This window comes from Tachyglossus aculeatus (genome assembly GCF_015852505.1).
Source record: "Tachyglossus aculeatus isolate mTacAcu1 chromosome 12 unlocalized genomic scaffold, mTacAcu1.pri SUPER_6_unloc_1, whole genome shotgun sequence".
NCBI lineage: Eukaryota > Metazoa > Chordata > Mammalia > Monotremata > Tachyglossidae > Tachyglossus > Tachyglossus aculeatus.
In genome coordinates, this window is record NW_024044828.1 from 20082556 (window position 1) to 20107763 (window position 25208).

At 61.0% G+C, this 25208-nt stretch overlaps 1 protein-coding gene across 2 annotated transcripts in view; it reads left to right on the forward strand.

Annotated features, from left to right (window-relative positions):
* INO80 (INO80 complex ATPase subunit) overlaps positions 1-25208 on the forward strand; it is a 74791-nt gene that overhangs the window by 40650 nt on the left and 8933 nt on the right. For both annotated transcript variants that reach the window (XM_038741289.1, XM_038741290.1), the window contains exons 15-28: positions 222-281; positions 1103-1245; positions 2296-2380; positions 2729-2846; positions 3705-3790; positions 4667-4834; positions 5180-5313; positions 6102-6169; positions 7409-7502; positions 8203-8380; positions 14509-14649; positions 18459-18684; positions 22328-22455; positions 24647-24741. In XM_038741289.1, coding sequence (XP_038597217.1) covers positions 222-281; positions 1103-1245; positions 2296-2380; positions 2729-2846; positions 3705-3790; positions 4667-4834; positions 5180-5313; positions 6102-6169; positions 7409-7502; positions 8203-8380; positions 14509-14649; positions 18459-18684; positions 22328-22455; positions 24647-24741 — 1724 coding nt within the window. The remainder of the gene's footprint in view (positions 1-221; positions 282-1102; positions 1246-2295; positions 2381-2728; positions 2847-3704; positions 3791-4666; positions 4835-5179; positions 5314-6101; positions 6170-7408; positions 7503-8202; positions 8381-14508; positions 14650-18458; positions 18685-22327; positions 22456-24646; positions 24742-25208) is intronic.

Genomic DNA, 25208 nt, shown 5'->3' on the forward strand with positions numbered 1-25208 from the left:
TTCTAGACTGTGAGCCTGCTGTTGGGTAGGGACCGTCTATCTCTGTTGCCAACATGTTCTTCCCAAGCGCTTAGTCCAGTGCTGTGCACACAGTAAGCGCTCAATAAATACGAGTGAATGAATGAATGAACCCAGGTAACCGTTACCTGGGGGAGACCGCGCTTATTATTATTATTATGAGGTAACCCCCCCGCTCCCTTCCCGCCCCCGACTCATTCCAGGTGCTGCCGTACTGGGGAAACCCTCACGACAGGAAAGTCATCCGGAAGTTCTGGAGCCAGGTAACGGAGCGATACCCTCTTCCGGGGCGGGACCCCCAGGCTCCCCCCACAAGAGGGTTTCCTCCCACCACCCTCAGCTGGCACAGACTCGGAGGGAGCCCCATCCCTCCGAGAGGGATGAGGGATGGGGAGAAGCAGTGTGGCTCAGTGGGAAAGAGCCCGGGCTTTGGAGTCAGAGGTCATGGGTTCCAATCCCGGCTCCGCCACATGTCTGCTGTGTGACCTTGGGCAAGTCACTTCTCTGATCCTCAGTTACCTCATCTGTAAAATGGGGATTAAGACTGTGAGCCCCACGTGGGACAACCCGATCACCTTGTATCCCCCCCAGCGCTTAGAACAGTGCTCTGCACATAGTAAGCGCTTAACAAATGCCATCATTATTATTAGTATTTGTACTTCCCAAGCGCTTAGTACAGTGCTCTGCACATAGTAAGCACTCAATAAATACGATTGATTGATTGATTGATTAGTATTATTATTATCCCAGTCAGAGTGGGTCAGGAAGCAGCCCGGGCTTTGGAGTCAGAGGTCATGGGTTCAAATCCCGCTCTGCCAATTGTCAGCTGGGTGACTTTGGGCAAGTCACTTCACTTCTTTGTGCCTCAGTGACCTCATCTGGAAAATGGGGATGAAGACTGTGAGCCCCCTGTGGGACAACCTGATCACCTTGTAACCTCGCCAGCACTTAGAACAGTGCTTTGCCATGCCGTTATTAATTAAAAGACAGAGATGGGGCGGGGCAGCTCCATCGGGCACCCTCTGATTCTGGGACGTTGGTTCGTTTTTTTTTCTCTCTCTCTCTCTCAACCCAACCTCTGTAGAAGACGCTGTACACTCAGGATGCCCCCTTCCACGTGGTGATCACCAGCTACCAGCTGGTCGTGCAGGACGTGAAGTATTTCCAGCGGGTGAAGTGGCAGTACATGGTTCTGGACGAGGCCCAGGCACTCAAGAGCAGCTCCAGGTAACCCGAGCGGCAGAAACCCACCCAAAGCCAAGTTCAAGCAATCAATCAATCAGTCGTATTTATTGAGCGTTCACTGTGTGCAGAGCACTGGACTAAGCGCTTGGGAAGTACAAGTTGGCAACGTATAGAGACAGTCCCTGCCCAACAGTGGGCTCACAATCTAAAAGTTCGCCGGTTGTGGGGGTCATGGGGCCCTCTCTTGTTTGTTTTGTTTGTTTTATAGTGTCAGTTAAGCGCTTACCATGTGCCAGGCCCTATACTGAGTGCTGCCGTAGTTACAAGCTAGTCAAGGTGGATGCAGTCCATTTCCCATGTGGGGCTCACAGTTTTAACAATAATAATAATTATGGTATTTGCTAAGCACTTACTACGTGCCAATAAGCGCTGGGGTGGACGCGGGCAAATCGGGTTGGACACAGGCCCCGTCCCACGTGGGGCTCCCGGTCTCAATCCCTGTTTTACAGATGAGATGACTGAGGCCTAGGGACGTGAAGTGACTTCCCTAAGGTCACACAGCTGACAGGTGGCTGAGGGGGGATTAGAACTCGGGTCCTTCTGACTCCCGGGCCTGTGATCTTTCCCCTAGGCCGTGCTTCTCTCTGCACGGGGGGATCCCAGTGCGGTCCAGAAAATGCCCCGTCGGTAGCGGTGGGCCGAGGGGGAATGCGGGAGGGAAAGGTCTTCCAGACCGTCAATTGTGAGCCCACTGTTGGGTAGGGACCGTCTCTATATGTTGCCAACTTGGACTTCCCAAGCGCTTAGTACAGTAAGCACTCATGAATGAATGAATGAACTGCCAAGAAAAGCGTTGGGAGAGGGGAGGAGGCGAGGGGGCCTTTGGGCACAGTAATCGTCCATCTCCACGGGCTGCGTTACCGTAGCGAGACGCCCCGGGGCTCATCGACGGCCCCTCCGTCCTCACGGCACTAGGCCATTCCCCCCGCCCCGGCTCCGGCTCTGCCCGGGATCCGCGGCGGGCACCGGCGGCCGGGTCTGAGGGCGGAGTCGATGCCCACCTGTCCCCTCCACCCCCCTTTCATTGGGCAGCGTCCGCTGGAAGATCCTGCTGCAGTTCCAGTGTCGGAACCGGCTCCTGCTGACCGGAACCCCCATCCAGAACACCATGGCCGAGGTGGGTCCCGGGATCGGGGGCGGAGGCGGTGGGGAGCCCCAGGTGTCCACCGACTCGGTTTCATGGTGCTCTCCCCAGCGCTTAGTCCAGTAAGCGCTCCGTAAATTGATTCGTCGGGGGTTCGCCCTGGGCCGAGCTCCAGGCTGCGTGCTCGGGGAGATACAGGAGCATCCGGGGGTACGGCTCAGATCCTAAAAAGCCAGGCGGAGCCCGAGCTCGGGTTGGCCGTGGACCTCGGCCGCCCCAGGAACCGGGCGAGGACGCCGACGGAGAAGGGAGACCACCCCCCTCCCCGGGGTAGGGGTCTCTGGCGCTGGCTCATCCTCTCTCCCCTCTGGCCATTTCCAGCTCTGGGCTCTGCTGCACTTCATCATGCCGACGCTGTTCGACTCCCACGAAGAGTTCAACGAGTGGTTTTCCAAAGACATCGAGAGCCACGCGGAGAACAAGTCCGCCATTGATGAGAGTGAGCGCGGAGGCCCAGAGGCGGCTTTTACTTTCCCCCCTTTTTTTTAAACAGTAGTTGTTTAGCACTCACTATGTGTCTAAAAGCTGGGGTGGGTACAAATTTATCAGTCCAGATAGAGTCCCAGTCCCACATGGGGCAAACTAAGTAGGAGGAAGAACAGGGATCGAATCCCCATTTGGCAGTTGAGGAAAAGGAGGCCCGGAGGAGTTGCCCAGAGTTTCCCAGGAGGTAAATGGCGGAGCTGCTTTCCGGTTCTTCGTCCCCCGGATCGCCCACCGTGCTTGGGGCGGCCGGTCCGTGGGTCCCCGGGGGTCTTCACCATGTGCCTGCCGAGACCTAAGCCCCGGGTGTAACGCTGGGCGAGAACGGCCCACGAGGAGCTTGCGGATCACTGGGCGAGGCGGCCAGACAGACAGATTTTCCGGAAAGCAGCAAAGGCACTGAAAGGGATGAGGGATGTTTGAGCGGACCCAAGGGACGGAAACGACCTCCGAGGTTATTTGTCTCCCTCCCTGTTCATTCCCAGTGCGCTCAGGGAAGATCTGGGGATGGAGGAGCCTACCTCCTGAGGGAAAGGGGATCCCCAGGTGCAACCCCGCGCCCTCAGAGAGTCTTGTGACTCTACAGGATCCTCCTCTTTCCTTCCCCCGTCGGTGGTCACCGTCCGCCTGTCAGCCGACGCCAGTGTCTGAGCCCCTCCTGGGTGCGCAGCACTGGGCAAAGCTCTGGGAACAGTAGAGCTGTGGGCCGGCATCCCTGCCCTCGGGGAGGAATGACATTTGCGCGCGCGCACGTGCCCCCTGCCACGGCGGGGGGAGCGTGGGAGGCTGACTCGGGGCGTCCCTGTCGTTTCAGACCAACTGTCGCGCCTCCACATGATCCTGAAGCCGTTCATGCTGAGAAGAATCAAGAAGGACGTGGAGAACGAGCTGTCGGATAAGGTAAAGAGGAAACCCGTGGGACGCCCCCCGCGGGCCCCGGAATTTCTCCGGGGACGCCCGGAAAGCTGAGTCGCCGTCAGAGACCGGGAGCCTTCCCTGCGGGGAAGGAAACCTGCTGCAGACCCCTACCCCCCAGCTGGGAATTCCCTCCGAGTCAGCAAACCTCAGCAAAACCGCATTAATACGTCTAAACCCCTCAAACTTGCCGGCCGCCCCTCCAGCCTCAGGGAGGGCCGACTCCGGGGACGGGGGGACGTGTACTTCACTGTAACGCGTCTGGCCTGCGGAGAGAACCACCTTTTTTGTCTGTTTGTTTGTTTTTCTGGTATTTTCAAGCGCCTATCGTGCGCTAAGCGCCGGAGTAGATACCGGCTAATCAGGTTGGACACAGTCCCCCTCCCACCTGGGGCTCACAGTCTTAATGGCCGTTTTACAGATGAGGGAACTGAGGCACAGGGGAGTTAAGTGATAGGCCCAAGGTCCTCCAGCAGACGAGTGGCGGGGCCGGGATTAGAACCCAAGGTCCTGTGGATTCCCAGGCCCGCGGTCTATCCGCTCGCTTTACAGAGGCTCGTTGGAGGAAGCGTTTCAGTGACATTTTCTCCCCGTCCGTTTTATCGCGGTTGAGTGAGGGCCGGGCAGATGGCGGCCAGCCGGGGCTACCGACCACGACGGTCACCGGCCAGATTTAGTCCGGCCGCTCGTCCTTTAGGGTCTCTGGACCAGATCCGGCATCCCGGGGTTGTGGAGGGACGGAGAGAGAGAGTGGTGGGCGCTGCTGTTTCTCCCCGCGCCCGCCGTGTTCAGTTGTGAGTGGAACCCCCCTGCCCCTGCGGAGGGCCCGCGTCCCCATTTTCCACGTGGCCCCTTTCACAGATTGAGATCCTGATGTACTGCCAGCTGACCAGCCGGCAAAAGCTGCTCTACCAGGCGCTGAAAAACAAAATCTCCATCGAAGACCTGCTGCAGTCTTCCACGGCCTCCACCCAGCAAGCCCAGAATACCACCAGTAGCCTCATGAACCTGGTCATGCAGTTTAGGAAGGTGAGGGGCATCCCTCCGGGACACCTCTCCCCCCGCGGGCGGGGCCCTGGACGCCCAGGGTGCCTTCCTCGACTTCCAGGAGCCTAAACTCATCATCATCATCATCAGCAATCGTATTTATTGAGCGCTTACTGTGTGCAGAGCACTGTACTAAGCACTTGGGAAGTACAAGTTGGCAACATATAGAGACAGTCCCTACCCAACAGTGGGCTCACAGTCTAAAACTCTAGCCGGGGAGGGCAGCAGGGCCGGGCCCGGATGGCGGCGGGAAGTGGGAACGCCGGGGGCCGAGCCACGGGGCCCTGCCACCCCTTCTGCCAACCTCTGCCAATGGGTCCCGCCTAGGTGTGCAACCACCCAGAGCTGTTTGAGCGGCAGGAGACCTGGTCCCCGTTCCACATCTCCCTGAAGCCGTACCAGATATCCAAGTTAATCTACCGACACGGACAGATCAGGGTCTTCAACCACTCCCGGGACAGGTGAGCCCGCCGCCCGGCTCTTCCGGGATTCCGGGTTGATTCCCTCCGGGCCCCCGGCCCCGGGGGTGCGGGGAGAGAGGGAGGAGGAGGAGGTGTTTTCCGTGTGTTGTGCGTGTTTGCGCGTCGCCTTGTGTGTGTGCGTCCAGCGGCCGCCCCAGAAGTTGGGCCTTTGAAAAATTAGGAAGTTTTCTGACCCCTGTCTTTCCTGCCTTTGATCAAGTGCTTTGCCTGATGCTCTGAAGTAGCTCGTCTGTTGTGCTTTTTTCCCAATTTCGATGTCACTTCCTGTTGTCCCGTTGCATAAACTCCCAAATGCCCCAGCCGCCCGAATCCGAGCGGCCGCGGGCCAGGAAACCTTGAGGTGGATGGACGGGCCGGAGCGGGGCGGGGGAAGGAAATTTTGCACTCACGCTTCCTCCCTCCCGCCCCCGTCGGTCGTGGAACCCGGCCCGGCTCGAACCCCTCCCCGCTGTCCCCCACCCGCCCCGGTCGCTGGGGAGAAGCCGCAACCCGCCCCGCCCCGTGGCGAGGTGACCTTGGGGCCGAAGGGATCAGAGTGCAGCTGTGTTGCCTGGGGACAATATCTGATGCGTCCTCTCCGCGTGGCCGCCGAGATCTATCTCGATCCGCGGGACGAGATGGACCCGGCTTGCCGGGCCCGATGTCTCCGGGGCCGGGATTAGCGCCAGCCCAAATAGAGTCGAGCCGCGTGACCCCGGGCCGGGGGGTCGCGGGGGGACCGCGCCGGCGGACGTCCCAGATCTCAGGCCTGCTTCGTTGTCTTGCAGGTGGTTAAGAGTTCTTCTCTCGCCTTTTGCCCCTGACCACATCCAGCAGTCTCTGTTCCATAGGAAGGGTAGGTGTCCGGTCCCGGGTGAGCCCATTTCCGAGGCGGGAGGCCGGGGAGGTCCAGCAGTCCCACCCGGAGAAAGGTCGGGTCCGGGCCGCCCCAGCCGACTCGGCCGCAGAGCGGACGCAAAGCACGGAGTCATTCATTCATTGTCGTATTTATCGAGCGCTTACTGTGTGCAGAACACTGTACTAAGCACTTGGGAAGTACAAGTTGGCAACACATAGAGACGGTCCCTATCCAACAGTGGGCTCACAGTCTAGAAGGTAATGATGACATTTGTTAAGCGCTTACTGTGTGCAGAGCACTGTACTAAGCGCTTGGGAAGTCCAAATTGGTAACATATAGAGACGGTCCCTACCCAACAGTGGGCTCACAGTCTAGAAGATAATGATGACATTTGTTAAGCGCTTACTATGTGCAAAGCACTGTTCTAAGCGCTGGGGGGGGATACAAGGTGACCAGTTTGTCCCATGGGGGTCTCACGGTCTTCATCCCCATTTTACAGATGAGGTAACTGAGGCACAGAGATGTGAAGTGACTTGCCCAAAGTCACATAGCTGACAATTGGCAGAGCTGGGATTTGAACCCATGACCTCTGACACCGAAGCCCGGGCTCTTTCCACTGAGCCACGCTGCCTCTACCCGGGGGTGCCTGTCCTCTGCCGTGAGCCCAAGCCTGCCCAGGTTCAGCCCCCCGGGAAGGCCCTCGGGAAGCGGCTGCCCGTTCATCCATTAATTAATTCGGTTGTGCTCACTGAGCGCTTGCTTTGTGCCAAGCACTGTTCTGAGCGCTTGTGAGAGTGCAGTATCAGTCATCAATCATCAATCGTATTAATTGAGCGCTTATTATGTGCAGAGCACTGTACTAAGCGCTTGGGAAGTCCAAATTGGCAACATATAGAGACAGTCCCTACCCAACAGTGGGCTCACAGTCTAAAAGACGTCTTACCTGTCGGTCCCTCTCCCCTTCCAAGTTAATGGTCATCAGAGGAAGGGCCCGCGTCCGAGCGTCGGCTTTGGCCGGTCCCTGGACCCTGAGGGGTCTCCCTCCCCCCACCCACCCGGAGAGGAGGGAGCCATAGCGGGCCTCGAGCCATGCTCGACAGGGAAGGGCAAGTCCGCCCTTCCCCACGGCCTGCTCCGGGTTCGAGTCCCGAGGTCCGAGCGGGGCGGTCCGGGACCACTTCCCCGGTCGGGATTGGTTTCACCGTGGGCATCTCTCTGTCTCTCTCTCCCCCACAGGGGACAACAAAGAAAGTTGCTTCTCTTTCCTGCGATTTATCGACGTGTCCCCAGCAGAAATGGCAAACCTCATGCTTCAGGGCCTCCTGGCCAGGTGAGGGGGCTCCGGTGGCAGAGGAGCGAGGGCGGAGTGGGGGCAGAGCGCGTTAGTCGGGGGGCAGGACCGGGCTAGGTCGGGGGTGGGGGCCGGGACCCCGGCTTTGACCCCGATTCCAACACCCTGGCTGCTCATGGCTCCCTGTAAACCAGGGCCCGTTGCCTGATGTAATCAATCTCCCCTGGCCTGTCTCCCTCCTGGTGACGTCCTGGTTCTTGGGAATCAATCAGTGCTACTTACTGAGCGCTTACTATGTGCAGAGCAGTGGGAGCACTTGAGGGAATACAGTACGACAGAAAGAGCAGTCCTGTAACAAGTCCTGCCCGTAACCAGTTTACGGTCTAGAGGGAAAGCTTTTGAGGGCAGCCAATCCCACCGTAATGGCACGGGGCCGGGGGGCGGGAGAGGCGCCTTTACGCCCCCTTATCCAGCGGGGCCGAGGCCGGGTACAGGGAACCCCCGGAGAGCGCGGGGTTGGGACGCCCGAGGGTGGGGGCGGGCCACAGGGCAGGACCGTCCGTCGGCTCCGGCCGGGACGGGCCCCGGGACCGGAGCGGGAAGGGGAGTAAGGCCGCCGGGAGTCCGGGGCGAGCGGGACTAGAGCGAGGTCGACTGTGGAAGGCCCAGCGCTGCTGCGAAGCCTCCGGCCCTCTCTCCCCAGAGCACGGAATAAGAGCGTCTGTGTGGTTTGTTTCAGATGGTTAGCTCTTTTCCTGTCTCTGAAAGCCTCCTACAGGCTCCATCAGCTGCGCTCCTGGGGAGAGCCAGTGGGGGAGAGCCAGCAGAGGTCTCTGGGCCTGAGGAACAAGGATTTCCTGCTGGGCGTTGACTTTCCGCTCTCCTTTCCCAACCTGCGCAGCTGCACCTTGTTACAGGTAAGCAGCCGGGCGCAGACCGACCGGGGCCCGCCCCACCCTCGTCCCGTCGGGAGCCACAGATGAGCCCCCGGTCAGGAGATTTCAGAGCCGAGAATTGACCTTAGAGCAGCGCGGCTTAGCGGGGAGAGCTTGGGCCCGGGAGTCAGGAGGACACGGGTTCTAATCCCGGCTCCACCACTCGTCTGCCGCGTGACCTTGGGGAATTCACTTACCTCCTCAGGGCCTCTGTTTTCTCTGCCTCTTCCCGGGGCTCTGGTTTGGGATCACGATTGACGGGGTGAACGGGGTGGCATCCCGTGCTCAGAGCGGTCAGTCGGGTGTGTTTATTGAGCGCTTACTGTGCGCAGAGCACTGTTCTCAGCAATATGAGGGGCGCATTCCCTGACCGCAACCAGCTTACCACCTGAGAGGTAGGGAGCTTTCTTCTCTCCCTACCTCCATAGCCCCTTCCCCTTCTCAGGGGTCTTGGAGGTCCGGCCTCAGAGCCAACCCCCAGCTCGGCGGGGCATGAGTCCCGAGCAGCTGGCGAGCTCTACATGGGCAGCCCGCACTCAACCACCCCGGCTTGGCGTAGTGGCCACGGGCTGGCAGCTTGGGGGGCTGTCAAAAAGTGAGGAGGCCACTTCCTCCAGCTGCAGGCCACCCGCCTTAGCGGGTGGGCACAGACATTAAGGCCGAGCGACTTCTCTTACTAGCCGGCTCTTTGGTGGATGTGGGCTTGGGCACAGATGAAGAAGAAACGGAGGTCCAGGGGGCTCTTTGGTGGGTGTGGGTTCGGGCACAGATGAAGAAGAAACGGAGGTCCAGGGGGGCTTAAGTGACTTGTCCCGGGGTCCCCAGCAGAAGGGAAAAGAGAGAGCCATCACAGGGCCACTTGGGTGGGGAGAAGCCCACCCTCCAGCACCCGGGTGGAGGCCCGCGGCCGGTTTCTGCAACCTCCCCGGGCCTCGGCCACTCTGGCGGCTCACTGGCTGGAATAAATAATACAGGAGGGATGGCAGGGGCCGGGAGGAGCGAGAGACCCGGGCCTGCGCGTTGGGGGGAGGGGCCGCCGGATTGGCGGGGGTTTGTGCCCCCGGGGGGGGGTCCCTTGCTCCGGTGGGCCGCGGGCAGATTTCTGGCGGACGGAGGGGGGCCGACCCCGGGTCCTGCCATCTCGTCTCCGGCCCCGGGGGCCGCCGAGCGGTCGTTACGCCCTATTAGCCGGGCATCTGCCCGGTGCTAAATGCCCAGGCGCTAAGTGACGCCGTCACTCACGGTCACCCGGAGCTGACAGGCTCCTCTGTCTTCTGGTAGCCCCTGGCCGTGTGTTGTCCATAATGGGCACCGGCGGGTAGCCCCACGGGCCCCCGCCTCACCCGTAATGAATTGGCGGAGGACCGCGGGCCGGGGCAATCTGCTCTAATTCCATTGTACGGCAAATTGGTAATGAAATCTGGAAATTTGCTTCGCTGCCTCCCTGGCGCTGGAGAGAAATCGCCTCCCCACCTCCCCCTCTTTTGTCTCCTGCCCGGCTTGTTTTGAACAGGCGGGGAGCGCGGGGCCGGCCGGCCCGGTCCCCCGGGAGAGCCCACCTCCCGGCCCCGCGGGGATGGGGGTGGGGAGGGGCGGACGCGCAGCCCGCCACGGGCTCCTCCGGCTTCGGGTTTCTTTGTCGGCACGAGCCGACTCGGCGGGCGGGGGCCCCGGCCCCGGCTTCTGGCCGAGCTGAGCCACCCCCTTGGGCGCCCTAAGCACTTGACGGACCGCGTTGGCCGCCCTCGAGGAGGCTCGGGCCCTGACGAGGGAGACGGGTGAAGAGATGTTTCTGACCGAGCGGTCGCAGCGGACGCTTGAATTACCGAGCCTGGCGTCGAGCTCAGGGCGGAAGAACGAGTTTCTTCTGGCTGCCGCCGTCGGGGTGGGGGCATCCCGGGGGCCCCTCAAGCCGGAGCCGGGTCTTCGGGCGGCCCAGAACCCAGGCCGACGGGACCCCTTGGAGGCGGGCGGCCGGGGCGGACCCGCCCCCACCCCCCGCCCTTCCCTGGGGACCGGTTTCCTTTTCCAGTCGGAGCGGAGAGGCTGGGGAAAGTGATACTGTGGTGGAGGGCGGATTGCTTCAGGCCTCATCGGTTCCAACGGCGCTACTGCGGGAAGTTGAAACCCAAGGCGCCCGGCCGGTCGAGAACGAGCGGCCCGGGGCCTTTTGGGTTTCGTGTTCGGCTGTTGGTCAGCCTCGGGCCGGGCCCCCGGTGGGCCTTCTGCTCCCGGGAGGCCGACACGCTTTCGGCCCCAAAGGAACCGCCCGGCACCCACGCCCCAGTCCAGACCCCGTCGCTCTGGGCTTCCTTGTTGAATTTTTTGAGGCTCCCCAAGTCCCCGGGAGGCCCTGCTCTGGAGACATCCCCACTCGGACTCCACTCTGATTCCATCCCTTCCTCCCCCCCGGCCCCGTCTGGACCCTCGCTCTGCCTCTTCCCCCGGCCATGCCAGCCAGGGTGGGGGGCTGGCTGCCGCCCGGGTGGTCAGGAAACGTGTGTCTGGGGGAGGGAGGAGCCCGGGGTAGGCCATCCTCCCCACCCCACCACAGGGGAAGGCGACAGTGGAAGGGTCCCCCCGGGTGCTGTGCAGGTGTTGAGGAGCAAGCCGTGTTCGACTCTGCATTCTGCTGCTTCAGCACATTTGACGGCTCCCGTCCGGCCCCGAGCCAGCCTGGGGCCCTGAACGAGTCTGGGGCTCCGAGCCGGCCCGGGCCACCGGCAGAGGAGACCTGGGGAAGGCTCCGCTCAGCTCCCGGGGCTTTGCAGAGGCCGGGCGCCGTCCCGAGAGAGGCCTTTTCCCAGAAAAGCCTCCGATCGCAGAAGCGAGGATTAGCCTCGAGGGTGACTGGCGTGAGAGCCGAGAGGGAAGGGAAAATCATCCAAGGTGGGGCGAGTGAACCCCGGGAGCCCCCCTCGGCGCTCGAGACCTCACCCCTACAGCAGTGGCCCTGCTGCCACTTTGGCTCCGTCCCCTCTGCCCCCCACCTCGTAGCTGGAAATCAGGATTGCCAGGAAACTCTCTCCCACGGTCTGTGGAGCCCTCCCCCTGCCCTTTGGGAAGTGTTGAATCTGAATTCGGGATGGCAGAGGTCAAGAGGGTTGCAGTGGGGGAAAGGTTGGACCCCCCAGGAGGTTTATGGGTATAGCGTCAGGCATTTTCCTGTGCAGATTCTGACTTCTCCAACCTCTTCATCACTTCCTCCTCCTCCTCTCCTCCAGCAGAGGCCCATCCACCTTGTCCTCGGGTCTCAGAGTGTGAGAAGCAGCGTGGCTCAGTGGAAAGAGCCCGGGCTTTGGCGTCAGAGGTCATGGGTTCGAATCCCAACTCCGCCACATCTGCTGTGTGACCTTGGGCAAGTCACTTAACTTTTAGACTGTGAGCCCACTGTTGGGTAGGGACTGTCTCTATATGTTGCCAATTTGTACTTCCCAAGCGCTTAGTACAGTGCTCTGCACATAGTAAGGGCTCAATAAATACGATTGATTAACTTCTCTGAGCCTCAGTTACCTCATCTGTAAAATGGGGATTAAGACTGTGAGCCCCCGTGGGACAACTTGATCACCTTGTATCCCCCCAGCGCTTAGAACAGTGCTCTGCACATAGTAAGCGCTTAACAAATGCCATTATTATTATTATTATTATGAGTGGCCTAGTGGGTGGAGCTTGGGACTGGTTTCCAGTCCCACCTCTGCCTCATCTGCTGGGTGACCTTGAGCCAGTCCTTTCATTATCCGGGCCTCAGTTCCCTCAACTGTAAAATGGGGGATTAAGACTGTGAGCCCCATGGGGGACAAGGGATTGGGTCCAGCACGATTTGCACGTATCCATGCACAGCTATTAGCACATAATAAGCGCTTAACACGACACTCTAATAATAACATTATTATTAGCGCTTGCCCCGGAGGGGAGGGGCTGGGTTCAGAAGGGCATTTGTGCTCCGTGAAATGGGCAATGAAATGCGAGAAGCAGCCTTGTGGTAGTAGCTCAGAATCGGGGCAAAAACCTATTTTGCGGCACCGGGCCATGAGGGCCCCCTCCCCGGCCCAATTAAGAGCCAAGCCTTGTGCCCAGAATTTGCCTTTCGGGGCGGACCGAAGGGCTGGAGCCGAGGAGCCGCCCGGGCTTCGGGGCTACCCACGCCCCGCGGCCAACGGCAGGGAAAGCCCACGGCGCCGAAGGACGGAGAGAATCCCCAAAACAGGAAGGAAAAGTCTCCCTCCAAACCCGAATTCTCAGCCCCCGTATCTGCCTCCCGCATCACTTCCTGACACCGTGAGAGCGGCTCTCGGCCCACGGAGAGCTCCGAGTTTGGAAGAGCCATTGTGCCGAGCCCTATCCTGGCTTCTCTTTCCTCCTCCTCCTGTTTCTTCTCCCCTTCCCCCCACCCCCGCTCCGTCACCCGGGGCGTTCGGCGAGGCTCCGACCCTCGTCCGTCCTTATCTCCTCCTCCGACTGTGCCGCTCAGCCCGGCCGCACGCTAGCTTGCACAGAAGCGGCAGATGAACTCCTAAGCAACGGCGATCCCATGTTGATACGAGCGGCCTTGGCTTTTTAAACAATAAATCGGGGCTCCGGGGGCGAGCAGCTAGGGACCCTGGTAGTGGAGCCGACCGTCCTTTGAGCGGACGGGGTTTCTCTTGTCCTCCGTGCGGCCCCGGGCACCGCGCCCCACTTCCATCGCTGCCAGAAGACCCCTCCCCGCAGGACTATTGCTACCCTGGCAAGGGAACCGCACTCCAACTGCCAGGGCCCGCGGGGTAACGAGACTGACGGGGGTATGGTAATCGCAAGGGGGAGGAGCAGTGGACCATCCTCATCTGCAATCGTAACCGAATCGCATCCCCCGCGTTAATAATAATGATGGCATTTATCAAGCGCTTACTATGTGCACAGCACTCTTCTAAGCGCCGCGGAGGTTACAAGGTGATCAGGCTGTCCCACGGGGGGCTCACGGTCTTCATCCCCGTTTTACAGACGAGGGAACTGAGGCACAGAGAAGTGAAGTGGCTTGCCCAAAGCCACACGGCTGGCAATTGGCAGAGCCGGGATTGGAACCGATGCCCGTGCTCTTTCCATTGAGCCACGCTGTTTCTCTAGCAGCGTTGCCAGAGAGCGGGTTTTTCCAGTGTCCCCGTCACTCGCTTACCCCGAGGCGTCCTTTGGGCCATCGTGTCAGGTTGAGTAGGTGGCTCTCTTTGGCATAAAAAGGGGTTGGGGGCCGGAGACCCCAGAGAAGCTGGTTGGAAAAGTGCCAGCGTATGCAGGGCGGACGATCCAGGTTTTGTGTTGGGGGACATCAGGCGGGCACGACTCGCTGGTACCTAGGGCATTTGGGGCCCTTCCCTCAGTGGGCAGGCAGACAGCTCCGGCCTGGTCATCATCATCATCATCAATCGTATTTATTGAGCGCTTACTATGTGCAGAGCACTGTACTAAGCGCTTGGGAAGTACAAATTGGCATCATATAGAGACAGTCCCTACCCAACAGTGGGCTCACAGTCTAAAAGGGGGAGAGAGGTCCCACCCCTCCTTGACTGCCTAGACTGAAAGCTTGTCGTGGGCAGGGAATGTGTCTGTTTTATAGCGTTCTCTCCCAATAATAATAATGATGGCATGTATTAAGCGCTTACTGTGTGCAAAGCACTGTTCTAAGCGCTGGGGAGGTTACAAGGTGATCAGGTTGTCCCACGGGGGGGCTCACAGTCTCCATCCCCATTTTACAGATGAGGGAACTGAGGCCCAGAGAAGTGAAGTGTGAGCTTCTAGACTGTGAGCCCGCTGTTGGGTAGGGGCTGTCTCTGTGTGTTGCCGACTTGTACTTCCCAAGCGCCTAGTCCAGTGCTCTGCACACAGTAAGCGCTCAATAAATACGATTGATTGATTGATTGGAATTGGTTACGCGTTAGGGTGGGTGCGTGGTTGTCAGGCTGGACCCGCGGTACCGTCTCCCCATTTGACAGATGAGAAAACCGAGGCCCGGAGGGGTCACGTGACTTGTGCGGGGCCGGCCGGCTCTGCCGATGACCATCCGCGGCCTCTGGCTTCGGTCGGCCGGGGGAAGAGGTCCCAGCCAGGGCTAATTGTGAATTTTGTCTTGGTTTCAGTCCCTTGTGTTCAGCAGCCACTGTAAGGCGGCGAGCGGCTACTCAGATCAGGTCATCCACCGCCGGCGATCGGCCACCTTCTCGGTCCGCCCCTGCCAGTTCACCGAGCTGCCGTCTTTCCTGTGCGTGGCCAGCCCGAGGGTAAGCATTGGGCGGGGGGCTAGGGAGAAGTCGGGGAGGTGGCTTTGCCTCGAGGGGCCCGTCCGGGACACCGCTCCGATCACCGGTGCCCTCCGGGGACCCCAGACCTCCCTCTCTGGGCGTTAGTCGAGAGGCCCCTCCCCCAAGAGCCCGCGGCCGCCCGGGCCCCTCGACCGGTGGCTCGTCCCGGGCCGCCGTGGGAGCCGGCCATCTGCCAGGTGGATTATCGGCCGACAGCCGGGCCGGGGGCGGTGGGCCACTTGCCGTTTGTCACCTGCGTTGAGGTTTTCGAGGGTTTTCCGGGGGAGGGGGCCGGCCGGGCGGGGGAGATTCGATCCGGCCTTATCGCCTCGCCTCCTGCTCGGAACGGCAGAAGGAAACCCAAGCCTCCCGCGGCGAGAAGCCTCCCAGCCGGGCGCTGTCCGGCCCCTCCGCCCCACCCGTCCTGCGGGCCGGCCGAGAGCAGCCACCGTCGGTGCCCAGGCCCGCCTCCCGGCGCGTGCCCGCCGCGGGGCCCCGAGCCGCCGTGCCGATCCGGCCCGACGGACCGCTCGTCCCGTTCCGGCTCTAGCCGAGCCGTTTGTCCGGGGGCTCCGCTCGGCCTCGGGGAGCTCTCCTCTGGGCACCCCTGCCCGAGTCAGACCCAGGCGCTCCCAAGGGGAGCGTGGAACGGGTGGGGGACGCCCGGCGCCCTCCACCATCTGGCCTTCCTCAAAGCCCCAGAGTCGTTGGGCCCACCCGCCAATCCTCCCTCTTAGCGTCCTTTTCTCACTGCAGACCTCCTCCTTCCTCTTCCCCCTCTGGCCTCTCTTTGGGGACCCTGTGCCCCAAGCCTCTCTCCTCTCATGGCACCACGGGAGCCCCAGGCTCCAAGCTCTCCAAGGGGTCCGGTGCCCGCTCCTTTGACTTTGAACTAGCTCCCAAATTGCTCTTGGCTTCTCTCCCCCAGCCCAGAAGCCCAAGCCGCCATCCCTGGGAGACCCAAGGGGGCGAAGACCCCAGTCCCCCTGCCCGGCCTCCGCCCAGGGGCAGGGAGGAGGAAGCCCCAATTTAGGAGGGAGCTGGAGGGGAGAGAGAAGGAGGCTCCCGAGATGATCATCTACCCGTTTCTCACTCCCTTTGCTTTATGGCCCCAATAAAGAGCACCGGACCTGGCCCGGCTGACCGGGCCTGCCTTTGTGGAAGCCAGACCACGCCTCCATTTGTTATCACCGAGGCTCCGGCCTCCCCACCACCTGCTCTCCAGGAGCTCACCCCCCTCTCCCCCTCCTCACACAAACACACGCACACCCCAAACGTCCCAGAGTCTCGGCTGTGGAGAAGCCAAGAGTGGGGACATCTGCTTCCAATTAGCCTAAAGGACCAGGCCTGGTGTCTGCTGTTTGCTTAGAGCAATAGCAGCCGGTAAACCGCTGCCTCCCGCTGTTGTCCGAAGAGCAATAACCTACAGAAACTTACAGTGGCGGGAAGGGAGCAAGAGACGCCCCTTATCGCGCAGGTCACCCCCGGCTGGGTTCGTCTAGTTGCTCCACACGGTCTCGGGAGGATGGGGGGCACCACGTCATCCCGAGATCCTCGTATCATCGCCGGCCATCCGGGGATCCCCGGGCTTGGGGGGTTCTCCCGGCGGGCGGGTTGGACCGGACCCAAGGGGACCCGCTCCTCGGGAGGGATCGGGCCCAGGGGGGCCGCCCCGGGTGGGGGAGAGGGGTCGCGGAAAGGCCGTCTCTGCGCTTCCCCCCAAAGCTTGCAGCTTTCACGCTTGCTCTGCCGGCACGGCGGCGGCGGCAGGCCGGACGCGCTGCGTGCTTCGGGGAGAGCGGCCCGCGGCGTGCCCGCTTAATGGAGCGAGAGACAGGCCCCGGTCACGTGGGGCTGGAGCAGGGGGAGGGCGGTGCCCCGCCTGCCTGCCCATCGGTCCGTCCGTCCCCCCCTGCCCCGGGCCGGTGTCGGCCCCAGTGAGGCACCTCCAAGGTGCGAAAAGGCAGAGAAGCCCATCTTTGGGGCGTCAGCCGTCCGATGGTCCTCGCCGCCCGCTGCCAGGGCTTCCAGTTGGCAGGCCGTGCTTCCGAGGAGCCCGCCACCGGTCGGGTCTACCCGCTTTGTGCCCCAGCCATGCCCCCGTGCCATGTCGGGCGTCGGAGGAGTGGAGGAGTGGTGTGCTAGCCCACGTCTCTGAAGCAGCTTCCAGCTGCCGGACTTGGTGCCCGCTGGGCGGGGAGCTGCCCGGGGCATCCGCCGGGAGCCCGTGCTTCCTCACCCCACCCGGAGATGCCAGGTCCAGCCTCCCTCCAGACCCCACTTGGTGGTTTTCTTTGGTTCCTTTCTAGGCGGGGAGCTGAGAGTCGGGGGTAGGATCCCTCTCTGACCCAGGTGGCCGACTTCCTGCTCACTCTTGTTCTTCCTCCTTTTTCCTTACCTTAGTAGTCATAGAATGAGTGATAATGGTATTTACTTAGCAGAACTAACGATGTGTTCAGCCCCGGGGGAAAAATTCCAGGGGCTCACGGTCTGAGAATGAGGAAGAAGAAAGGGGAGAGTCTGGGAATGGTTTCTGCCCGCCAGCCTCCCGCTTCGGGATGGCAGGGAACATGTGACCTGCTTGGGTTGTGCTCTTCAGCCGGTGGCTTGCCCTCAGCGGGTGTTCGGTCAACACCACCGACCGACGGGTCATCGGGCCCGGCCCAGGGAAATCGGGCAGTGCTTGGCTCAGTTCGGCATCGGGATAGGGGTCCTGAAATCAATCAATCAATCAATCGTATTTATTGAGCGCTTACTATGTGCAGAGCACTGTACTAAGCGCTTGGGAAGTACAAGTTGGCAACACATAGAGACAAGAGATGGGGGAGAGAGAGAGAATGGCTGCTTTGGAGGGTTCTGGGGTGGGGGGGGTTCCTTATGTCCTGCCTCCCCACTTTTCCCCTCGGATCCGTTAACTTCCTAGCCCATTTCCACCGTGAGCCAGGATAGGGGAGGAGGAAGAAGGAAAGGGGTCCGTTCTCCCAAGTGGTGAGGTCTCCACAGGGAGGGAACCTTGCCGTTTCATGACAACCCCTTCTGGGTAAATCCCCAATCAATCAATCAATCATATTTATTGAGGGCTTACTGTGTGCAGAGCACTGTACTAAGCGCTTGGGAAGTACAGGTTGGCAACACATAGAGACGGTCCCTACCCAACTGTGGGCTCACAGTCTAGAAGGGGAAGATCCCCAGATCCCGGCCCCTCTGTTGGCCTCCTCTGGGAGGAAGCACCTCCTCCAGGAGGCCTTCCCAGACTGACCCTTTTTCCTCTCCTCCTCCCCATCCCCCCCGCCCTACCTCCTTCCCCTCCCCACAGCACCTGTATAGATGTTTGTACAGGTTTATTACTCTATTTATTTTACTTGTACATATTTACTATTCTACTTATTTTGTTAATGATGTGCATCTAGCTCTATTTCTGTTTATTCTGGTGACTTGACACCTGTCCACATATTTTGCTTCATTGTCCATCTCCCCCTTCTAGACTGTGAGCCCGTTGTCGGGTAGGGACCGTCTCTATATGTGGCCGACTTGGACTTCCCAAGCGCTTAGTCCAGCGCTCTGCACACAGTATTCATTCATTCATTCAATCGTATTTATTGGCACTTACTGTGTGCAGAGCACGGGACTAAGCGCTTGGGAAGTACAAGTTGGCAGCATGTAGAGACGGTCCCTAACCAACAGTGGGCTCATAGTCTAGAAGGCGCTCAGTAAATACGATTGAATGAATGAAAGCAGCTCCTCGGGCGGGAGGGGACGATCGGGTGATGTGACGTCTCTCCCCGCAGGTCACGGCCGGGCCCCTGGAGTCCTACTGCAATGACCGAAGCGCGGAGTTCGAACGCAGGGCGCTGCGCGATGGGGGCAGCCTGGCCGCCAAGCAGTGCCTGCTGAACGGGGCCCCCGAGCTGGCCGCCGATTGGCCCAACCGGCGCTACCAGTTCTTCCCGGCGGCCCCCGGCGGGCTCTGGGGCATCAGGCCCCACAACGGCTGGTCTTTCATCCGGATCCCAGGTGGGTGGACCAGCCGGCCCACGGCCCCACCTAGACCTCCCGATCCTTCCTTTGCTTCCCCTCTTCGCCCCAGAACGAATCCCTCACCCGGCGGAGGGAGCGGGCGGGCGCTGGGAGCCGAGCAGAAGCGGTCGGAGGGGGTAGGGCCTCCAGACGCGGACGTACATACGCAGTTCCTAAGGCCACCTTGCTGTTGGTCCTCCCCAGGAAGACCCACGCTGAATAGCCGCTGTAAGCTGTTAGGGGGTTGGGGCCCTAAGAAGCGTGGGCACTTGGAGGCGGGGGTGTCTGGACCCTGGCCATCAAGCTTTGTGGGTGAGGGGGTAACCGTGCCCCCTGGGCCCAGGGCCCAGCCTGAACCGGGTAACGGCACCCTGCCCAAACCCGTGGAGATGCCTGTGCAGAAGCGGAGAAGACAAGAAGGCGCCCTCGGCACCTGACGAGGCCGAGGCCGAAGGAGGACAGGAAACCCAGGGGTTTGGAAGGAAGCTAGGCCCAGTGAAGGCCTCCCCGGGGTGGGAGCTGTGGTGAGAGGGGCCGGCGGGAAATGGGAGGTTAGAGCGAGCGAGCCCAGCTGGTGCTACGGTGTCGATCCCCCTTCCTCACACGAGAGGCGGAGAGCCAGGGTCCGGCATCGTGAGTGCCCAAGATTGGGTTTTTCTGGCCGGGCTCGGTGCTAGCCCGAATGGCCGGCGGGGCGGGAGCGGCCCTGATTGCTGTAGGGTCTTCTACCGGGTTAGAAAGCCGGGGACTGACAGTGAGGGGCACGGGCGTGGCAGCCTAGAGGAGAGTGCCCGGCCCCGGGTGCCGGAGGGCCTGGGGTCTGATCCCGGATCTGCCCCTTGCCCGCTGGGAACCTTGGGCGAGTCGCTTCACGCCTCTGGGCTTCAGTTTCCACATCAGGTAAAACACCTGTTCAGTAGCTGTCGTCTTCCCCTTTAGACTGCGAGTGCCATGTGGGACAGGGACTCTGACTCGATTAGTTCATCTCTATCCCGGTGCTTAGAACAGTGTTTGGCGCAGAGTAAGTCCTTCACAGATGCCACCGTTATTATGATTAGGGATACCCAGGGGCGAGAGGGCAGTGCCAGGAGGCAGCAAAGCAGCGGTTTCTCCCTGTCCCTCCCTCGTTTCCTCTCGTGCCTTCAGTCATTCTCCTCCCCTGCCCTCCCCCCGCATCACTCTCTCTCTCTGTCTCTGTCTGTCTCGCTCTCCTCCCTTTTCCCTCTCCCCTCCATTCTCCCGGACTCCCAGGCTCCCAGTAACAGGCTGGTCCGCTGTCGCTCTGGGAATCTCTGGTGGCTTTTCCTGTTCTTTGAAAGAAAAATGGGCCTTGTTTAAATGGCAGGAAGCGTCTGAGTCCTTTTGGCCTCGATAAAAGCCGCGGCCTCCCTGGCTGTTTACTGTGAGAGCCGGCCGGCTCCCCCCGACCCCATTGTGCTGCAGGGTGCTCGGGACGGGACGGGGCGGGGGGCTCCCAGGCCTCCCCTGTCCTTCCCACCCCCGGGCCGTTACCTCTTCTGGATCCCCGGGGGGCCCGGAGGTGAGCCGGAGCATCGGCCCGGTCTCCCTGGCCGCGGCCGCGCATCCTCGGGCCATGCCGGGGCCGGCCCATCTCCCTCTCAGTGGTTGCTGCCGCCACTCCATAGGGCCACGGCAGGGTCCCGGCCCCCGCCCCCCTCCTCATTCCATAGTAAGCGCTCAATAAATAAATACGATTGACGATGATGGCTCCAGAGACCCCACTCCGGCTCTGGGCGGGGGGCCACGCTCCCACGGATGTGGCGCGTCTCCTTCAGTGCCAGGGGCCGCCCCTGCAGCACCCAGGCTCCGTAGCCAACCGGATGTAATAATAATAATAATAATTTGGTATTTGTCAAGCACTTACTACGTGCAAAGCACTGTTCTACGCACTGGGGAGGCTACAGGGTGATCAGGTTGTCCCACGTGGGGCTCACAATCTTAATCCCCATTTTACAGATGAGGTCACTGAGGCCCAGAGGAGTGACTTGCCCAAAGTCACACAGCTGACAAGCGGCGGAGCCGGGATTTGAACCCATAATAATGGCATTTATTAAGCACTTAGTATGAGCAAAGCACTGTTCTAAGCGCTGGGGGGATACAAGGTGATCAGGTTGTCCCACGGGGGGCTCACAGTCAACCCCCATTTTACAGATGAGGTAAATGAGGCCCAGAGGAGTTAAGTGACTTGCCCAAGGTCACACAGCTGACAATTGGCAGAGCCGGAATTTGAACCCATGACCTCTGACTCCCAAGCCCGGGCTGAATGTAGCGGGGGTGGGTCCTTCGGCTCCCCCAGCTCCAGAGACCCGTTTTCTTTCTGCGTTGGAGGCGGGTCCGTCCTCAGCGGACCCTTGAGGGGTCCGAGGTGCGAGACGGGAAGGCCCGGGCCGGGGGTCAGTTTGCAGCTGCAGGGATCCGCAGCTCTTGGAGACGGGCCCCCGTTGGTTGGGCGAGAGGAGGGGGTCGGACTGGGCCGCTCGCCTCGTCTCGAGTCAGGAGTCCGGCCCCGAATCAGAAAAGTGACGTACCATCTTGGGGAAGCCCGAGGAGCGACGCCCGGCGACTCAGGCCGGGGCAACCGGCAGGGAGATGCCGGGGCGGCCCCCGCAAGTGGGCGAGCCCGGCCCGGATCCCCCGCTGGGTGAGGGGGTGCCTGACGGGCGCGGGAGAACCCAGGCTGGAAGAGTAAACATCCAGGAGTTACCGCCTCACGGCAATAAAAAAAAAAAAAGAGGGGCCGTGATGTGTTGCGGTGCTGGCGGCACATCCGCTCCCGGCCTCTTTATGTAATCATCGTGCACTTGGCCGGAGGTGGCCGGACCGGGGAAGGGGATGCCGGGAACCCGTGGGCCGCCCGGTCCTGCCGCCTCGAGGGGTCCGGCCGACCCTGTCGGGGTGGGCTCGCTCCTTCTCCAAATATCTGCACGTCTGTCCTAACCGCCCGGACCACCCACCCCTCTCCGACCCCTCCTCCATCCGCCCACCCCCCGGCCGCCGTGCCTTGTTGGCGGTATGTTTACGGGCCCGGTCTGCAAACAGGAAGCGCTCCTTCCTGAAATGTGGCGGGGGCTGGGTGATGCCGAAGGGTCAGAGGTGAAGCATCGGGACTTAAGTGTTCCTTAAAGATGTCCAGCTGAAAGCACTTCTTCAGGATAATGAGGGCGGGGGCCGAGGAAAATCCACCTCCCAGGAGGGAAAGAAACACCGCTCTCCCTGCCCTTGGACTCCGGCCTCTCTGGCCCGGACGGCGGCTGTCCCTCCTACCGAGAAGCCGGTCCTCGCGGCCAAGAGCAGCCGCAGAGGCCACACTTCTTCCCACCCACTCACGGCCCGTGGGAGGAGGGAGACTGGAAACCTCGGAGCTTTGTTTTATCATGGAGGGGTATGCCGGGAGGCAGGCTGAGGAGATTGCTTGTGCCCAAACCAGGACTGATTCCTCAGGCCCCGTAGAAAGCAAGCAGCGGCATCGGGTGAGGGGAAGCTTCGCCGATGCCCCAGTGCCCACCCCCGCTGAGGGTCACGGATGCAGGAGAATGCCCCAGGAGAAATCGCTTCCCCGCCCTGTCCGTCCCGGGGTCCCCGCTCTTCTGACGGGGCTCTGTCTCCGGTCCCCATCCAGGCAAGGAGAGCCTCATCACTGACAGCGGGAAGCTGTACGCCCTGGACGTTCTGCTCACGCGGCTCAAGTCCCAAGGCCACAGAGTCCTCATCTACTCTCAGATGACCAGGATGATCGACCTGCTGGAGGTAGGTGGGCCGGGCGGTTGGGAGGGGCCACGGAGCCCAAGTCCGGCCGGATCACCGTGGGAACGGGCCGGGCCGCGGTCCTCGACGGCGGGGGTGGAGGAGACACTGTCAGTCAGTCCATCGGAGGTATTTATTGAGCGCTTACCGTGTGCGGAGCACTGGACTAAGCGCTTGGGGGAATGAAATACGAAGATGTGATCCCTGCCCTCAAAGAGCTGACATTGTAGTCGTGGAGATGGACATTAAAGCCAATGATAGAGAGAGGGAAAGGCAGAGCATCAGGATGTGTCCATAAGTGCCGTGGGGCCGGGGATCGAATGAGAAGCAAAGTGAATATGGGGAAATATGTGAAAGAGCGGGAGCGATGCCAAGAGGAGGGTGAGGAGGCTGGTCAGGGAAGGTGTGTTTTTTTTTCAGGAGGACTTTGAAGGTGGGGGGAGCCGTGGTCCGTCGGATATGAAAGGGGAGGGCGTTCCTGGTCAGAGGGAGGATGTGGGTGAGGGGTCAGCAGCGAGATAGAGGAGATGGAGGTACGGTCAGCAGGCTGGCGTTAAAGGGGCGAAGGGTGTGGTTTGGATTACTGCAGGAGGAGATGAGTGAGATTGGCTGATTGAGGGCCTTACCCTCCTCACGTCTCCGTGGACGGGGGATGGGACCAGAGCCGTGGTCTCCCATGTGGACTTTGCCGATGGAGGCTGCGTGCGCTGAGGACACTTGGGTCCCGGCACCTGTTCTGGCCAGGGTGGCTGCCCGTGGGGTAGGGGGGCTGTGTTTGGGAATCCCGGCCTCTGAGGACCTGGAAGAAATTGAGGGGCTGGGAAGGAGGGGGAAGAGGAAGACAGTGGTCCCCACCTAGCATGTTTGGGGTGAAAGGAGGCTTGGAGTAGCAGCACACAGCAGCCCCACCGGCTTTCAGGTCAGGGGGTTCCGATTAGGGCTACCAGGGGCTGCTCTGGGCTACTCCGGGCTGTGGGGCCCGGGAACTCTATAACCCCTAGAGTGTCTGATCGGGTCATGGGAGAGTGAGAGGCCCTGGAGGGCAGCAGGGAAGGGGTCTCTGCTGTTGTACTTTCCCAGCTGCTTAGTACAGGGCACTGTCCCCCAAGGGTAAATGCCATTCCTCCCATTAAGGTTGTTCTCTGGCATCCAGGGGAATCCCTGATGAGGAAAACTCAACATCCCTGCCCCACCCGGGGTTTCACAACCGGTGACATTCCCTGGCCGAGTGTCGGAGCGGCCCCAGACTGCAGCTGCCCGGGAGAGCCGGGGCCATTTGGTTCTCTTTATCCATTTCCACCGAGGAGCCCGAGAGCCGGGCCCCGGTCACAGCCCCCATCGCGGGGGTGCCGGGGGTCCCAGGTCCCGTTCGCTGACTCTCTCGGACGCTGTGGGGGCCTTCCCTGATCCGGCCGCCCCTCCCGACACACGTTGGTGGGGGCGGGAGGATGTGGTCAGGAGCGGGGCGGCCCCCACCCCGATTCTGGGAACGGGCTCTGGGTGAGGCCGATCTGGAGGAGGACCTCCCGACGGAGTCCCCTTCTCCCGGCCTTTGGCCTGCTGGGGTTTCCGAGGGCTGGAGGGGAGCGAGGGTGGGTGGGATCGAGGATTGGGGTGTCCGACCGGGAGCTCAGCAGCTCTGCAGCCTTGTGCTCTGCTCTTTCGGGGGCAGAAGGAAAAATCAGGAAGACTCGTTTCCCTCCCACAGGCCCCCGGTTTGGCACCCCTCCGTGAAGCAGTGTGGCATAATGATTAGAGCACGGGCTTGGGAGTTGCGGAGGCCTCGGGTGCTAATCCCGGCTCCGCCACTTCTCCGTGCCTCAGTTACCTCGTCTGTAAAACAGAGATTAAGACTGTGAGCCCCATGTGGGACAACCTGATTACCTTGTATCTACCCCAGCGCCTTGAACAGGGCTTGGCACGTCGTAAGCGCTTGACAAATACCGTCATTATTATTATTGTTATTGCCAGTGGGCACGCTGAGGGCCAAGCGAGCTGCCCGCGGTCACCCAACAGGCCGGCGGCAGAGCTGAGGCCCAGATCTGGGTCTCCTGGCTTTCCCTATCAGGCAGTGGTATTCCTTTCCCAAGGATTGAGTGCGGCCCCGGGCATCACATGGGGGCAGATGGTGCCGGGGGTTGGCATAAGCTTAGTGGCCCGGCTGGCGGCTGATCCGTGCGTCTGCGTGCTCCAGGAATACATGGTGTATCGGAAGCACACCTACATGCGGCTGGACGGCTCTTCCAAGATCTCGGAGAGGCGGGACATGGTGGCCGACTTCCAGAACAGGTAACGGGGCTGGCGGCCGCGGCGGGCTCGGGTACTTGAGGGGAGGGCGAGGCGTGTGACTTCCGAGGAACATGGAACGGGGAGGGGGCCGACGGGGTCCGGCCCCAGAGCTTGCTGACCCAGCGGGGGGCTTTGGCCATCGGGCAAGTCTGCGGAAAGGCTGCCGCCATGTCGCCAATCATCATCATCAATCGTATTTATTGAGCGCTTACTATGTGCAGAGTACTGTACTAAGTGCCACAGAACACCCGGGTAGGCGAGGCACAACTTACTCCCACGGTAATAATAATCGTGCTAATTGTGGTACGTGTTACGTGCTTAGCACTGTTCTAAGCACTGGAGTAGGTATTCATTCAGTCAGTCGTATTTATTGAGCGCTCACTGTGTGCAGAGCACTGTACTAAGCGCTTGGGAAGTACAAGTCGGCAACATAGGGAGATATAAGGCAGTCAGGTTGGACACAGTCC